Source organism: Corapipo altera, unplaced genomic scaffold, assembly GCF_003945725.1.
Source record: "Corapipo altera isolate COAL_440 unplaced genomic scaffold, ASM394572v1 49, whole genome shotgun sequence".
Taxonomy (NCBI): Eukaryota; Metazoa; Chordata; class Aves; order Passeriformes; family Pipridae; genus Corapipo; species Corapipo altera.
Genome location: NW_020884879.1, coordinates 6,936,318 through 6,952,724, shown reverse-complemented (window position 1 = coordinate 6,952,724; position 16,407 = coordinate 6,936,318). Strand labels below are relative to the sequence as shown.

Here is a 16,407-nt window from a genome sequence, read left to right as displayed (position 1 = left end):
TTTTGTTGGAGTAACTTTTAGCAGAGATAAAAGATGGATGTGGTAAATAAGTTATAGCTACTGAGGTAGGCATGAGCTACAAATTTATGCACATAAACCAAATTATATATTAAATTTAGTTAACAGTTCCACTACATTCCAGCATGTTCCTTTGTGGAAAGGAACCTACCCAGTGGTAATCCCCAATGACAGTTGACAGTGATGTCCTTATTGAATCTCCTGTGCTCCAGCAATAAACAAAAGCAATATGATCACTAAGTTGTGTATTTAGGGCAAGCCCAGAAATGCAAGTGGATTGCTTAATTGCAGTTTTCTGGTTTGAATGTTAGACTATGTTTTGTTTAGCCCTTTTTCATGCTGTTTGGCTTTAGATGCATCTAAAGTGTTCTGAATTGATTTCTAGGTAACTTAGCTTCAGAGGCTTCCCTTAAGAGACTTCTCCGAATTTGGACAAGCAGATATCCAGATGCTAAAATGGATCCTATGAACATCTGGGATGATATCATTACAAATCGGTAAAACTGCATTCTTGGGTTAGCTTAAGTTCTGTCTGCCTGCTGAGTTCCAAGAAGTGCTTTTTCTAATGCTGCTTATTTTCATATTAGAGCGAGGGGGTTGGTCCAGTATATTACTCTTTTTTTCCAATTATTTTAATGCCTTTATCAGTATAACTGGGGGGGTTCTGTGACTGACTTGTAGTGAGGAGCAAAAGGAGGTTGAGAAATGGCCAGGGAATAAACCATATTTTGATAGGGAAAGACAGACGTTAGTTTAGGCATTTTCTTGCATCAGTGACAAGATGCACTGTGCAAGCTAGCCCACTTCAGCAGCCCTTAAACATACCCATTTGTAGTTGAGTAGATTAGTGGCATTTAGCTCAATGAAACACTATCCAAAAGGCCAGTCTGTTATGAATAAAAATACTTGCCTACTTTGTAGGTAGTTGGAAAATGAGGGAGCATACAAAATAAGCCCTGTCACTGTCAGTACTTCACCTGTGCTGTAACTGGAGACTTCTGCTGTGCAACTGTTGCTAGAAAGAAAAGATACTCTCTGGAGGCTCCTTTGGATTAGCTCTGAAGAAGCTGGAATGCTTTTTCAAATTTGAAAGTTTTCTGTCCTTACTGTGGTGTCTGTCTTCATCCTAATTCATTCTTCCAGTGCAAATCTAGATTAGTTCTCCTTTCCCGGGCAACAACTTCTTCCACACCTCTGATACATACTGTGCTCTGTAGTTTATTTTATTATCTCTTGGTATCAGGAAAGCGTGGCTACAGAAGAGCTTATTGCTGTTCAGTATTAGACAGAATACATGACATAACTTACTTCTTCACAAAGTCTCGAACATTTATGGTGTGAAGGGCTGTCAGGGTCTCAAACATTTTATATGCTTTTAGAAAACCTTTATCTCATCTTGAATTAGTAACAAAGAATGTGCCAAGTGCTGCTTCAGACTGTAGTGCTGTCCTCTGCTTTGAGTAACAGTCTACATAATGAGATGTGCTATTAAATTAGATAGGACTAGTTGTGGAATGAAGAGGATTCAGCATTCATTCATGGCAACTCACTTTCAAAAGCTAAGTATGATTGCTGGTCTTTTCTACAACACAGATTTCAATGGTGGCATGTGTTGATGTGATAGACATTTGAATAGCAGGTATATTTGAATAATATAGCAATAATAGCAGCTGTATTTGAATAAAATACAGCCTGACACTTTCACTGAATAATTGAGACTCCTTTTTGTTTGTACCTCTGTTAAGTTGGAATGTGAGTTATGGCTTGGTGAACTTAGGGATTGTAGCTATGATTTTAAGGGAAGTAACTAACAAAAAATCCCACTTCGTTGTGACATTTTCTAATATTAATCTTGTCAGTTCAAGATCCAGGGTCGACCTGTCCCCGGTTACAAGTCTCCAGACTCTGAGGACTGTGTTTAGCACTTGCCAAAGGTGATCACTGTAGCTTGCCATTTTTCCTTAGCTTTGTTTATTGCTAGGCAGATCAACACTTTTGAACATTCATTTCCTTGAATGTATACCAGAGTGACTTGTTCCCCTCTTGTCGTTGTGCAGGTGTTTCTTTCTGGACAAACTGCAGGAGAAACTTCCCTCTTATCAGGCCAATGATAGTATGGAGGTGGATGAAGAATACAGTGCTGGTGACCAAATGGAAGTGGATCAACAGGGTGAAGATATTTACTCAATGATTAAAAGCTGCAAATTTAATATGAAAATGAAGATGATAGAAAGTGCCAGGAAACAGGTGACTGTACTGTCTGTTAGCTTTCAGTTTGGTGAGAAAATATACAGAAACTACAGCTAGAAAAGCCTTTTAGGTGGTCTTGGGCACCCTTTTGCCAGGCAGACTATCTGTCTTTTTGACCCTACTGTCCAGGACATTTTGAAAGCTTAAGAAATTCACTTCCATAGTGGAAGAAAACAAATGGATAAATGTTAATTACAAAATTGATGATACTGGAAATGTGCCTGAAGGCCCCTTTGATCCACAGATGATTTCTGGCACTCTGAAGGGCAGATAAATAAAGTATCTGAAATGCTTCAGTCTTTAATGTAAGGGATGCTTGCAACCAAGCATTAGGCTTTCTCATTTACAAATAATCTCTTCTGTACAAGAAAACAAATTAAGTTCTGATTGAATCAGTATAATTTACTTCAATCAGCAAGGCTGAAGTTCTTTTTTTTTCACAGTTTTCATTAATGCTGTTAGTTAACACTTAGATAAAGTAAAGCTAAGTGACTTTGAAATTTTGATTTGGATCTGACTGTTGAAATGACTGAAACATAGCGTCTTTGATGATGGGCCCATGGTGTTTCAAGCTTGAGATAAGATGAATAATATTTGAGTCGAGGTCTCTCCTCTTCTGAGTTACTGCAGAAATCTGCAGTCATTGACAAGAGTTTATTTTAAGCAATATGATAAGCAAATATAATATAGCACTGTTGTGTTGACTCTACACTCTTGAAGGAGTAAGTGAAAAATAATATTTCCTTTAATGTTACTTACATGAAACTTTTCATCAAAACACAAACATAAGTGATCTCCTTAATGGTGTTATAAACCAAGTTACATTTCCCATATGTGCTTGTACTGCAGAGCAATTAATGCCTGTTTAGTCATGCAGCTGAAATTATTTTTTTCAGTTTGTTAAACCTCTGTTCTTCTCTTTTCAAATTTATCTACAAATATGTTTTTGAATATGAGACTTGTCAAGCAGTGGACATCTCTTTGTCTTACTATAACTTTACTTAAGTCTTGTCATCCCTTAATTGGGTTGCAGACAGGTTTTAGTTCCTCTGCAGATATTTTGTCTGAAAATTCTGTCTTATTCTGAATACAGAACAGCTTTGCAGTTGCCACGAAGCTTCTGAAAGACCTACGCAAGGAAGCCAAAACGAGGGAAGACTGGCTGGTGAGGTGGAATTATACTTATTGCCGCTTTATGCATAGTAGCAGCCGGAACCTGAGCTCTCCAGAACGTGTGCTCTCAGTGTTAAAGACCATCTCCCTGCTTGGTAACAGCCTTCTCTTTGTTTCACGCTGCTTATTATACAGAGCTGCTTTGTTGTCCAGTTACCAACTTTGTTTTTGAATTCCAACAGAAGATACCAAATCTGACTATCTTAGCAAGAACATAAGGGCCTTACGAAACCAGAATCTTCTTCTGGGTACTACCTATCACATCATGGCCAATGCTCTTATTCAGAATCCAAGATGTCTTGAGCAAATTGAGGAAGAAAAGGCTGAGAAGATATCACTAATATCTGGAGAAAGTCTTGAGAATCCTGAAAAGGTAAATGAGAGGAGAAAATCTTTTCAATTTTTCAGTATCGTAATTACTACTTCAAATTACTACTTCAGTAGGTAGTGATGGGTATGGGTAGATAAAGAGCATGTGAAACCTGTCTGCTATTAGCAGAGGTTTGTCCAGCAACACCAGCTAAAGAAAAAAAGAAAAATAAAAAAGCTGTGGTTGCTAGGTTTTTCCTCATTTTTCCTCTCCTGGAGTTCTGCACCACCGTAGCTGCTTTAATTGGGAGAGCACTCTTGTGTTTCTATTCCTCTGTTTTGAGTGGATGGGGAAGACATAGCAGCTGCATGCACAGTGTCAAGACAAGGCTTGGAATCCTCAAACAGTGTCTTGATTTCAGCTGGACATTTCTGAACTGCTTCATGCTGTCAGACTGTCTTACTTGTAAAGAGATCTTTATAATAGTGATACACCTACTTTATTTAAATAATTTTAATGATAGAGAGGAGAGGGATTTTTAAGGCAGAGCATATGCAGGTCATCTTTGCCTGTTTTGAAGAATGCTGCAGGCTGCTGCATCTGAAATCTTATATATTGTCAGTTGTCCCAGATGCTGTGGCATTGACTTCTCGTCTGTCAAATTGATTAAGAATTTGAAGTACCACTACTGGCTTATTTCTGTTAATTCCTAAAGCCACCATGAAGACCCTTGTATATAGAATCAGAATGATTTGGGTTGGAGGGGACCTTAAAGATCATCTAATTCCAATCCCCCTGCCATGTACAGGAACACTTTTCACTAAACCAGGTTGCTCAGAGTTCTTCTCTGGGCAGCCTGTTCCAGTGCCTCACTACCCTCACATTAAAGAACTTCCTCCTAATCTAAACCTGCTTTCTTTTAGTTTGAAACCATTCACCCTTGTCCTATCACTACATGCTCTAGTAAAAAGTCTCTCTTTGTCTTTCGTGTAGACTCCCTTCAGAGAGTATGAATCATATTAGTATAAAACAAACAAAAAAAAATTGTTCTTAGTTTGTGTTTTTGTAGTTGTTAAAATAAAGCAGATCAGGTTTAAATTTTTAAATTTAAATTTTCAGGTGTGTTGAAACTTAAGCAAAAGCTTGAGATTCATTTATAAGCTAATTATTAAAGGCATTCTTCTTAAGGAAATCTAAAAGATGAGCATAAAAGCTCTTCTGTGTCAAATAAGCAAAATTACAATACCAGATATTTCTATACGATTAAGAAGATTAACCTTATTTTAGCCTAGTATTAAGCAATACTCTGACCCTGGAACTGTCCCTCTATCTGACCAAAATTCAAACTATTTAATTTCAGTTACAGCATTTAGTGTGGTCTGCAGGACCAGGGCAGTGATCGTCCCCCTGTACTTGGCACTGGTGAGGCCACACTTCGAATCCTGTGTTCTGTTTTGGGCCCTGCACTCCAAGGAAGTCATTGAGGTGCTGGAGTGTGTCCAGAGAAGGGCAGCAGAGCTGGTGAAGGGTGTGGAGCACAGGTCTTAAAAGGAGTGGCTGATGGAGCTAAGGTTGTTTAGCCTGGAGAGAAGGAGGCTCATTGCTCTCTAAAACTACCTGAGAGGAGGTTCAGTGAGGTGGAGGTCGGTCTCTTCTGGCAGGTAACAAGTGAGAAGGCAAGAGGAAATGGCCTCAAGTTGCACCAGGGGAGGTTCAGGTTGGACATTAGAAAGTTTTTTTACTGAAAGAGTGGTTAGGCCTTGGAATAAGTTGCTCAGGGAGGTAGTGGAGTCACTGTCTCTGGAAGCATCCAAGAGGCATCTGGATGGGGATATGGTTTAGGGGTTGATTATGTTGGTGCTGGGTTCATGGTTGAACAGATGATCTTGAAGGTGTCTTCCAACCTTGATTCTGTAAAGAATCTTGTCAATTCCCAAGATTGCATAAGCTACATTAGAAATGTATCATCAGTATTACTGTGTTTATAATAGGGAAAAAGACATGAGATTCATAATAGTTTGATGCATGCATTTTGAACACAAATTCCAAGTGTAACTGTTATGCAGATGTTGCAGATATGTCTTAATAGGAAAAAAACCCCAAAGTTTTATTTTGTTTTCTGTTAACTGTTTCCAAAAACTCTAGGAACATTATTTTTTTTTCAGTTATAAAAATTCCACTTAACATGTCCAAAGACTAATTCAAATTAAAAGTGTGGTTTATCAGCTGCTCAAAACATCTTAAAACAGTTAAAGTGTTATCTACTCAAGACTTACAATGAAGCTCCAGTTTCAGAGAGAGAGTTGTTCAGTGCTACTTGCTAATGTGTGTTTTTTTGCTCTTATGATTGAATTTCAGGTATTGGCAGGTCTGAACAAGAAGGCTTTTCAGTGTTTCAGCTATGCTGTGAGGAAGTCTGAGGAGGAGTTGCAGTCCCACTCCATGGAACACGTGGATGTGGTGGGAGTTATCGATGCATATATGACACTGATCGGATTCTGTGACCAGTATCTGCGTAGGGAAGAAGAAGGCTCGCTTGGTTAGTCAGGGTTTTTACTAAGCTTGTGAGGTGTATTTATCTGTGATACGAGAGCTTTTGTGATACCCAGAAGTTCTCCCTAGGCAACACAGCTCGAATTTAGATGGAACAGTTTGTCCTCCAATTCAGCAGTGTTTATATTCCTTTTTTCACCTCCGCTACTGCTGCTACCTTTGGTACTAGTGAATCACTTGTAGTCTCCCTCTCACTTGTGAGAAACGTATCATATCCAGCAGATGCTTCCCGTGTTCCTTCCCAGACCACAGCAGCCTTGTATTTAAAGCAGGCAAGATACCAGCAGTGATGCATCTTCCTGATAAAGCTAATCCTTTCAGTCCCCAAGTACATGTGTTGCAGATGTGCACAGTTCAAACAGATGGGAAGGAGAACAAAGTGAAAATACAAAATACACTTAAAAAAAAAAACCAAATTGCAAAGATGAATGTTTCAGATGATCAAACACATGGAACAAGTGATGGTGTTTCTGATAATTCTTGTTTAATGTTTCTTGGCAGAAAGTAACACTGTGGATCTGCAGCAATTCCCAGCTATTATGGTGGAGAAAATGATAAAAGCTTTAAAACTGGATTCCAGAGAAGCCAGGCTGAGATTTCCTAGACTGCTACAAATAATTGAAAGATATCCAGCAGAGACATTGGGTCTAGTGACACGAGAGGTTAGTTGCTTCCATTTTTCTGGCAGCAAATGTTGCTATAAATTAAAAGGTGGGGGTGGAGGTTGGATGGATAGAGAGGTTAGACTGGTAAGTTTTGCTTCAGGTAAATCAGATAAAATTTATCCCATCATTGTTCCTTGTCTTTTCTCTAACTTCCTGAGTCTGATTCATATGGACAGAAACTTTTTTCTTAAAAGTTTAACTTTTTATCATTTTCCTGATTCCAGATGCTAATTTGATAGTTGCTGGAGAAAAACTATGGTGTGTTTTGCCTTTTTTTTTTCCTTCGGAAGAATCTAAATGGGCTGCCAAAGGTGGTTAGAGTTAGGGTGAGGAATGTGTCTAATTCCTGAGTTTCTTGGATGCAGAAAGCCAGCAGCTTTTCCAGACTCCTTCCATGTCTGCCACCTTTCTTCATCCTTCACTTCAAAGGTTACTACAGCTTTGTTATCCTTTGTATTTCCCACTTCGTTTGTTCCTTCCTTCCTCCTACAACCTGTCCCTCCATTGCCATTCCATGGCAGGATATCATGAGCTTTTCCCTTCTGTCCTGGGGTAGATAAGCTGAGACCTTCTCCCTTCTCTGTGACTCATGCCTGTTCCTGCCTTGACCTGCCTGCCTTTTGAAACCTGTGTCATTGTGCTCACAGAGCAACAGGCCCTGTCAGAGGAAGAACTCGAGTGAGACAGAAACAGGAATTAGTTATCCCAGGGAACTGAGAAAGTAGCAGAATTGGGTGAGGTGTACAAGGTGTGGCTACAGTTAAACACTGGTGGTTCAAACAGCACCTGACAACTGATCCAGTTGAAAAATCTCACCCAGAAGGGGAGTTCACCAGACATTTATTTATCCTATCACCTGTCTTTCTGTGATATAAATACTGTCAATCTGATCTTAAATTCTATTAGAGGTTTTTAAAGTTAAATGAAGGACGAAACTGTGGTAGGAGCTCCAGTGTTCCCCTTCCTGGCATTTTTTACTCAAATCAAGACTTCAGTCCAATGGTGTTTGATCTGAATTCCTTCAGATTTTTGAGTTGCTTGTATGGTATAATCAAAAATTATTATATTACATCCAGACAGAAAAGCCACAAGTTTGAGTGTAGAACCTTATACTTATCAAACAAGCTGCAAATCTTTATAATGGAAAACCTATTAAGCAGCAGTGGTGGTGCTAGTAGTAGTAATAATAATAACTAAATTTGTGCTTTGTTGGGGAATGTTTTGAGCAACCCAATTGACATTTGCTGTTTCCTTTTCATGCGTTTCTCTCTGTCAGGCTGTGGCATGAAGCTGTTCTGCTTGCTATGTTTGGTATTTTCAAGGAGGACCAAAGTTGAAAGCAGTGTGTCTGTGTTTTTGCAGCTTTCTTCGGTTCCCTGCTGGCAGTTCATTGGTTGGATTAGCCAGATGATGGCACTACTTGACAAGGATGAAGCAGTAGCTGTACAACATACTGTTGAAGAGATTGCAAACGCCTATCCCCAGGCAATCGTCTACCCTTTCATGATCAGCAGTGAAAGTTACTGCTTCAAAGATACTGCAACTGGTTGTAAGAACAAGGAGTTTGTAGAAAGGTGAATTTGCAATTGGAGTAGCTCTTTTGTATGTTTTTTATTCAGGAGTGGGCACCTAAGCAAACTCTTTTCTTTAGCAAGCATAAGGGTAGTCCTATGCACACTAAGTTTTCATTTAAAGGCACAGAGAAATGCAGTACATCAGTTCTATCAGTGTTAGACATACTCGGGTTGGGGGCCTTCATACTTTATGAAGTGTTGGGTCCCCCCCAGTCTGTGGGAAGTTAGAATTTTTCCAAGATAAAACAAAAAGACCACAGAGGGGCAATCCCTTTTTATCTTGTAATTCTGTGGTAGTCAAAATTTCTTCTTCCTTCTTCTGCTCTGCTGAGGTAGAAGAGAAATCTGGTGTATGATTACACTCTTACTATAGTGGACTTCACAGCAGTAAGTTGATACCCATCAGAAATGAAGTTTGCTTGGACATTTACAATTTTTCTAATACCAAGAGAAAGCAGATATGTTTAAATAGAATAGATGTTTGTACCAGACTTCACAGAGAGCAACGAAATGGATGCATGTTATCTTGGGGAATGACAACTCTGGGTTGTGTTCTTCTCTGCTTATTCAGTGTGCAACATGCACCTTCTTCTACAAGCCCTCCCTTGCCCATTTTGCCATGCAATAACATCCAAGTTAATCCCCAGGCAAAAGTCAGTTTCCATCACACAGTGCTGTAGAACTGCTGTTACAATTTTGGGTGTCTTTTTGCCTATTTTTTTTTCAAATCTCTGATATATTTTCTGAATTCTTTTACTTAAAATAGAAGATAAAGTCTTGTGCTTCACAGACAGTATCACCCTTCAATAATTGTCACAACAGGATGTGAAGTCTGGTTAATGCCTGTTTCTGTTTCAAGCATGCTTTCCACTTAACCACCAAAATCCTATTTTCATAGTGGGACACTTAATTTAAAAACTGGGGAGTCGTGTGGCATGTTCACTCAACACATAAACAGTCATGCAGCCAGAGAGAGAATTCTGAGAGCGTTGCACCTGCCTACACATAAATTATTTTACCAGATTCTTGTGTATAGCAGACAGTCTAGATCATTGCTTATCTGCAAACTAGGTGATGATGGTAGTTCCTTTTGTGTTGTAATGCATTTTTTTCTTCTTTTAAAGGATCAAGAATAAGTTGGATAGAGGAGGAGTCGTTCAAGATTTTGTTCGCTCGCTGGAGCAGCTCTCTAATCCTGTAATGCTTTTTAAGGTAAAGTGTATTTTTTTCATTTCTCCCCTTCCCCTTCATTCCTCACCCTCTTTAGAAGGGTTTAGAAGAGCAAGTGCTGGGCAGAGCCTGACACAGTTCAGTTGACACCACAGCCACAGGAAGTGGTTCAACCCAGAATCAACTCATCGTGATGATGTTGGGGTGCTGTCAGCAGCTTTCACTGGCAGTGATCTCTCTCCCTTGTGCCAGCTGGCTGTTCTGCACTTCCCTTTTTCAGCTTTCTCCTTTGGGGTCTATGCCCTGTCCCACAGTCAGTCTTCCTTAATCGTTCTGAAACCATTGCAGAAATATCATTTGTGGCCATCTCTATAATTTTGGACTACTTGTGTTTGACCACTTGTGTTCTTATGCCCTTTTCCTGCTCCCTGCTGGGCATTCTTGTTTATGTTCTGACCCCTTTATCCAAAGGATTCTTGTCTTGTGTTTGGTACTCCTGGCCCCCTAGTGGCTTTCTTAGTTTGTGGTAGAGACTATGGTAGTAAACATAATTATCCTAATAAAATAAAAGCATTTTATCAAGATTGCTCTTTTGGTTCTCAAAAGAAAGACACATAATAATGATGTACTTATTAGTAAGTACAGTAACCCCAGTGCAATCTGAGTGGCTTGCTGAAGAGCGAGGGTCACTAAAACTCTTAGTACTCATCTGTTTCCTTCTGTTTGCAGGATTGGGTTGAGGATGTCAAAAATGAGTTGGCAAAAGCTCAGAGAAACAAAAAGAAGCTTAAGGAAATGTATGAAGGAATGTACAAGAATTTGGGAAATTTGGAGACTCCTGGCCTTGGATTGATGAGGAAAAGGTTTATTCAGGTTTGTGTGATTGCTGAGTAGTGTTGGCATCATGTACTTTTTTAGAAGACGTTAGAAGATCAAAAGAGGGAACCAGATCACAGATTTTACAGGTGCTGCAGGACTTGATGAGACTTGATCAAGTCAGGAGTACAGGACTGGGATTTCTTTGCTGGAAGCCACGGACTTAACATAGTTCAGTTTTCACTTCTGACTGCCCTGACTGCCCTGCAGGGCTAAATGTTCCCTCTTACTCAGCTTCTGCCTCTTCTGTCCTACATGCTGCCAGGTTCATAGGACCTGAGCTTCTCTGATCATCTGTGGGAATCTGGCCTTGTTTTTTATTCCCTGCTGCCAAAGATTTATGAGCACCTTAGGGAGTTTTGCTATATTATGCTACTCAAATTTGCTGCTGATACTAAGTTACTTAGGGTAAGCAATACAGAAGAGTTACAACTATGAAGAATTACAGAAAGGACTTCACAAAATTGACTGACTTCTAAAATAGTGAAAATTAGTGTAGAAAATGAAGTGATACATGTGGCAAAAAACCATAATTACCCTAGTTTCATATATAAATTCTTCAGGTTTGAGCTGACTATTGCAATTCAAGAACAAAATCTTGGTTTGTGATAGTTCTTTAAAAACATCAGATGTGCATACTCAAGGGCAGTCAAGAAAGAAAAGTGACTGTCGTTATTAAGAATAGAGAATTAAACATGGATTTACACATTGGCATAGCAATGACTGACTCTTGCTTCTTGAACACTGTAGTCCTCATCTGCATTTCTCAACACAGATACAATAAAATTGGATGAGGTTCAGAGTGGCAAGAATAATCAGAGGTACAGAGTAACCTCTGTACAAGCAACTTTAGCATTCCTCCAATTGCAAAAGACACAATGACTCCAGATGCAATAAAGCTCTTAACATCATTCCCAACACCAGTGGTGCTAGGTTGACTGAGAGTTGGACTTGATGAACTGAAAGGTCTTTTCCATCCTTAATGATTCCATGATTCTATCAGGAGTTCCAAGCACGAAGTAAATATTCTATGGAAGTGGCAGGTTCAAAAGAGTGAGAGGTGTTTCCTCATTCATTACACACTTGAGTGCTGAACTCTTGCTGCAGGGTGTTATGGATGCTTTCATGGGTTCAAATAGCAAGTAGGCAACAGTACAGGAGGGGGAAAATGCTTTGAGAGCTTTTACATACAAATGCACACTTCTGGGTCCAGAAATCCCTGAGCTGAAAAATGCTGGAGGCCAGGAGAGTGATACTCCTGTAGAAAGAGCACCCCAACTGTATGCTTGTACTGTATGTGCATAGCCCTGTGGCCAGGGCTGGGTGGATCCAGCTCTCTCCCATGTGGCCATTCTTATGTCACATTAGCATTAGATAAACTAACCTCGGTGTCTCTAGGGAGATTCCTTCCCCATGAGCAGGGAAAGGTGGAGGATGAGAGTGAGGTGGAGCTGGGAGGAGGTGAGGTGATACAGCAGTAGAAAGAGCAATTGGGAGTTTAGGGGCACACTAGCCCTTTGAATCTGTTGCTGTGAGATAAGCTGGGTCTTTGATGATAATGACTTTAAACTTAAGAATAGGGGAAAAGAATGTGCAGGATGTGCTGCTGTCAGGGGTGGGGATAGAGAGAGGGCAGCAGCTCTGTGTTGAGCTATCTCTACAGGGTACAAGCACAGCAAGGGGCCTAGCAGGCATGAGCACAAAGGCTGACTTAAACCAAAACAGTCTCTGGCTCTTTAAAAGGCTGAAATGTGCGGTATTAGAGGATGCTGCAAATAGTGGTGTGCTGTAGGAGAGAAGCGCAAGGGAGGTGCTGGAGAAGAGTAGCAGACTTGTTCCCCTCTGTTAAAGGGAAGAGAGAGCAGCATTCCCACAGAGAGCAACTGCAGAAGGGGGTCAGGGTGATGGTGTGCAGGCTCTGAATTTATTGCTCTCGTGATGCATTATTATGAAGAAACAAAGTGTACTATGAGAATAACTGTATCATTTTTAACATCCTTGCTGGGGGAAAAACAAGTTGTCTCTTGACTGACATAAAATTACTCTGCTGTGTGGAGTACTTCAGGCTCATAATCTTCATGTCTATGATTTATGTATAATTTCAGTTGTAACTTAAACAATAACTATCTTGCTTTTTTCAATATGAAATTCCAGTCATGCATAAATTAAACACTGACGATGGATTGTATTAATTAAAATACAGTGTTAAGGCCATGGACTATTTGCTGCCTTGAATTTTAAAAGAAGTCAAAGAACAGAACAGAAAAAGCAATCAGGTGTTCATGTGGAAATAGATTTAGTAATAAAGATGTTGTTGACTGTAGTAGTCTCTTCAGAAGGATGATGGGTTTTGTATTTTCATTTACTTCAGTGAAAGAACTGTGTCCTTCATAGTTTGGGAGAAAAATGATCAGGTATTGAAAAAAACAAGTGAGCTTACATATCTTCCCAAGCCATTAATACCAGGTCTAAGAGGGAACATCTGTTTTTTCTAAACCTTCAGTGTGAACACAAGGATTCAGTTAACTACTTGTAGATAATACTTTGTTTATTAAATGACTCAGTGTGAAATGTCTTTGCACTTTATCAAGATATTTAAAATACTTTAAAAATGTGGTTCTATGCACTTTATGTCCAAAATTATTGCAAAGCAGATCATTAATAATAAATCTGATAGTAAATAAAACATTCAAACATTTCATAGAATGGTTTGGGTTGGAAGAGACCTTAAAGATCATCTAATTCCACGCCCCCTGCCTGCCATCCACTAGACCAGGTTGCTCAGAGCCCCATTCAGCCTGGCCTTGCACACTTCTAGGGATGGGGCATTCACAACTTCTCCGAACAAACCTGTTCCAGTGTCTCACCACCCTCACAGTGAAGAGTTTCCTCCTAATATCTAATCTAAACCTGCCCTCTTTCAGTTTAAAGCCATTGCCCCTTATCCTGTCATTGCATGGCCTTGTAAAAACTCCCTCTCCAGTTTTCTTGTGGGTCCTCTTTAGGTATTTTATATTAATGTTCACTAGTTGATCCTAAATTTTTGTAAGCAGTTGAGGTACATGTATTAAGTTTAATGAGCAGCATTATTAGTATGGTCCATCAGAATCCAACTGCAGCTAGAAGAGGTAAAAAGTGATAAGCTTCTAGTTTTGACATGATATTACTGCATTGATAAAATATAGATATTGCTGTTGATGGTAGTTGGTGGGTCTACCAAACAGGCAGTGAAAAGGTTCTGTCAAACTAGAAATAACAGAGAAAAAAAAAACTGGAGTCGAAGGACTATTGATATATTTCAGAAGCTCAGATGAAGCTGTGTGTTTGATAGGAAGGTACTGTTTCGATGTTCTCGTGTAGTGTCTAGCACTGTGTAAACTTCCTATAAATGATTCATAGGCTTTTGGGAAGGACTTCGACCATCATTTTGGTAGAGGTGGTTCACAACTGTTGGATATGAAGACTAGTGACTTTGATGCAATTGCAACTTCTCTCCTCTCAAAAATGTACAAAACCCATAAAGAACCTGGAAACCTGAAAGAATGTTCACCATGGATGAGTGACTTCAAAGCTGAGTTCTTGAGGAATGAATTAGAGGTTCCTGGTACGTTCTCCTTCAGTGTCGATGGTGAACTGTCCCTCGCAAGAAAGTTGCGACTCTTAAGCTCTACTCCTTATGTTGACTATAAGGCCCCTCTTTCTGGCCTTATGCCTTATCTGGCCTTATCTGAAATAGCTCAGTTCACTCTCTTAAATCTGTTCTTAAGCTGTAGTCCTGATTTTTAAAATTGTATCTAAAATTGTATCTCTTACCTAAGAACTTAGTATTTTTCTAAAAACCTAACTTGAGAAGATCTGATATATGAATCTAATATATGCTTAAATCTAGTTCAGAAAAGCTTGTGTCCTCTAAAACTGTTAAGAGCTGCAATTCTAACAGCTAAATAAGGAAAAAGTATTAGTTATTCACAGATAAAATCATACTATGTATATGTTGGATTTTTATGCATTTTTAAATATTCATAGTTATCATTATATGAATTTGGGAAAATATTTGTGTGTTCTGTTCTTATACACACTTTAAAATAGAAATAAAAAACAGTTTATGTAATTTTACTCTTAACATTTTTTTCTCCACTACCACTGCAGGTCAGTACGATGGAAAAGGGAAACCACTACCAGAGTACCATGCAAAAATCTCCGGATTTGATGAACGGGTATGTTTTTAAGACTGAGTCAAAATCCTGTGTGGTATAAATCTGTGTTCGTATTCCGTTTGGAGAATGTGACAGTAGCGGGGTCCCTGCTTGTGAGTGCATCTTGCAGCACATAAAGGAAGGTCGATAAGTGAGCAGTGTTTTTCTAGTAGTAGTTGAGTAACTTGATTATGTCATCTAGGAATGACTGATATGCTTGATTTCAGTGATGATTCTGTAAAACCAGTTCTTCTATCACAAATATTTCGCTTTTCCCTGTCTTTTTCCAAGATAAGTGTAATGGAATCCTTGAGGAAGCCAAAACGTATAACAATCCGAGGCAGCGATGAGCAGGAGTATCCTTTTCTTGTCAAAGGGGGTGAAGACCTGCGGCAAGACCAACGTATCGAGCAGCTGTTTGATGTAATGAACATTATCCTTTCCCAAGATGCTACATGTAGCCAAAGAAATATGCAGTTAAAAACTTACCAGGTCATCCCCATGACAACAAGGTAGGCGTTTGTCTTGAAGGGACAGAAATCCTTATGTTAACGTATATTACTGTTGGGATGTTTGAAAGTGAGATTTTTGTTTGCCAGATTCAGGTTCAGAGTGTTTTCTGTCTTGGCTTAATTTATTTTTTTTCCTTTTCCTTTTAAACAACATTGAAATTGCTTTGTCTGGAAACTGTTTTTCAGAGTATATTTAAATTGGTAGCTTTTAACCTTCTTTTAGCAGGCACTAGAACGTGGTGTTCTTCTAAAGTTCATCTTTGAGCTGCTCGTTCACATCTCTGACTTGTTTTGTTCTAGACTGGGACTCATCAAGTGGCTGGAAAATACCTGTACCTTAAAAGAGTTCCTGAAAAATAGCATGTCTGAAGAGGAAGATACCAATTATAACAGGTGATGCTTGGTTTAGCTGTCTGCTCTAACAGAGACCACTACTAATGGGTTTTTGACAGTCTTGTGGCAGCATTTTCTTTCTTTTTTTTAATTAAATAATGAAATAAAAGCACCTATGAGCAAGGAGGCAGTTTGTACTTCCTGACCCAAATTAGTAATTGGCAACTGTTTGTTTAATGAGTGCCATTGTACCTGGAATATCCTCCACCCAACTTGTTTAAACAAGAAGCTTATAATTATAATCACGTGTGACGTCATTATCATCACCATTTCCTTATCAGCAGATTGATTTTACAAGCCAAGGATTTTGAGCTCTTGATTTGATCAGGCAGGAAATGGACTTAGGTCAGTGGGGGGCAGGGGAAGGGAGCAGAGACAGAGTGATTCAGAACCTGGGTTCAGCAGGGAGTCAGTGGGGGGGGTGGGAAGGGGGTGTGCAAATTGGCAGCAAATGCACAAAACACAACTGTAAAAGAGCACTCTCTCTGACTTTATACAAATGCTGGGTTTGAATAAATTATGTTGCTTTCTTATGATTGTAATTGGAGGTTGAATATTTGTAAAATTGATTTAATTCTAGCATTTCAGCCTGTTTCTGTCCTGGAATTTAGAAATGTGGTTTAACTTATAAACGTTGTTCTTAGTTGCATAATCTCTGAGTTTGTCAAAGTGTTGTTGTCACCGTTTATTTTTACTACTTAACGTTTATGAGGCAGG

At 39.2% G+C, this 16,407-nt stretch overlaps 1 protein-coding gene across 2 annotated transcripts in view; it reads left to right on the top strand.

Moving 5' to 3' along the window:
- PRKDC (protein kinase, DNA-activated, catalytic subunit) overlaps window positions 1-16,407 on the top strand; it is an 83,863-nt gene that overhangs the window by 62,685 nt on the left and 4,771 nt on the right. For both annotated transcript variants that reach the window (XM_027638615.1, XM_027638613.1), the window contains 13 exons: window positions 404-515; window positions 2,076-2,265; window positions 3,362-3,536; window positions 3,624-3,814; window positions 6,110-6,290; window positions 6,806-6,966; window positions 8,332-8,543; window positions 9,668-9,755; window positions 10,443-10,586; window positions 13,989-14,193; window positions 14,739-14,806; window positions 15,077-15,297; window positions 15,598-15,690. In XM_027638615.1, the coding sequence (XP_027494416.1) occupies window positions 404-515; window positions 2,076-2,265; window positions 3,362-3,536; window positions 3,624-3,814; window positions 6,110-6,290; window positions 6,806-6,966; window positions 8,332-8,543; window positions 9,668-9,755; window positions 10,443-10,586; window positions 13,989-14,193; window positions 14,739-14,806; window positions 15,077-15,297; window positions 15,598-15,690 (2,041 nt within the window). The remainder of the gene's footprint in view (window positions 1-403; window positions 516-2,075; window positions 2,266-3,361; window positions 3,537-3,623; window positions 3,815-6,109; window positions 6,291-6,805; window positions 6,967-8,331; window positions 8,544-9,667; window positions 9,756-10,442; window positions 10,587-13,988; window positions 14,194-14,738; window positions 14,807-15,076; window positions 15,298-15,597; window positions 15,691-16,407) is intronic.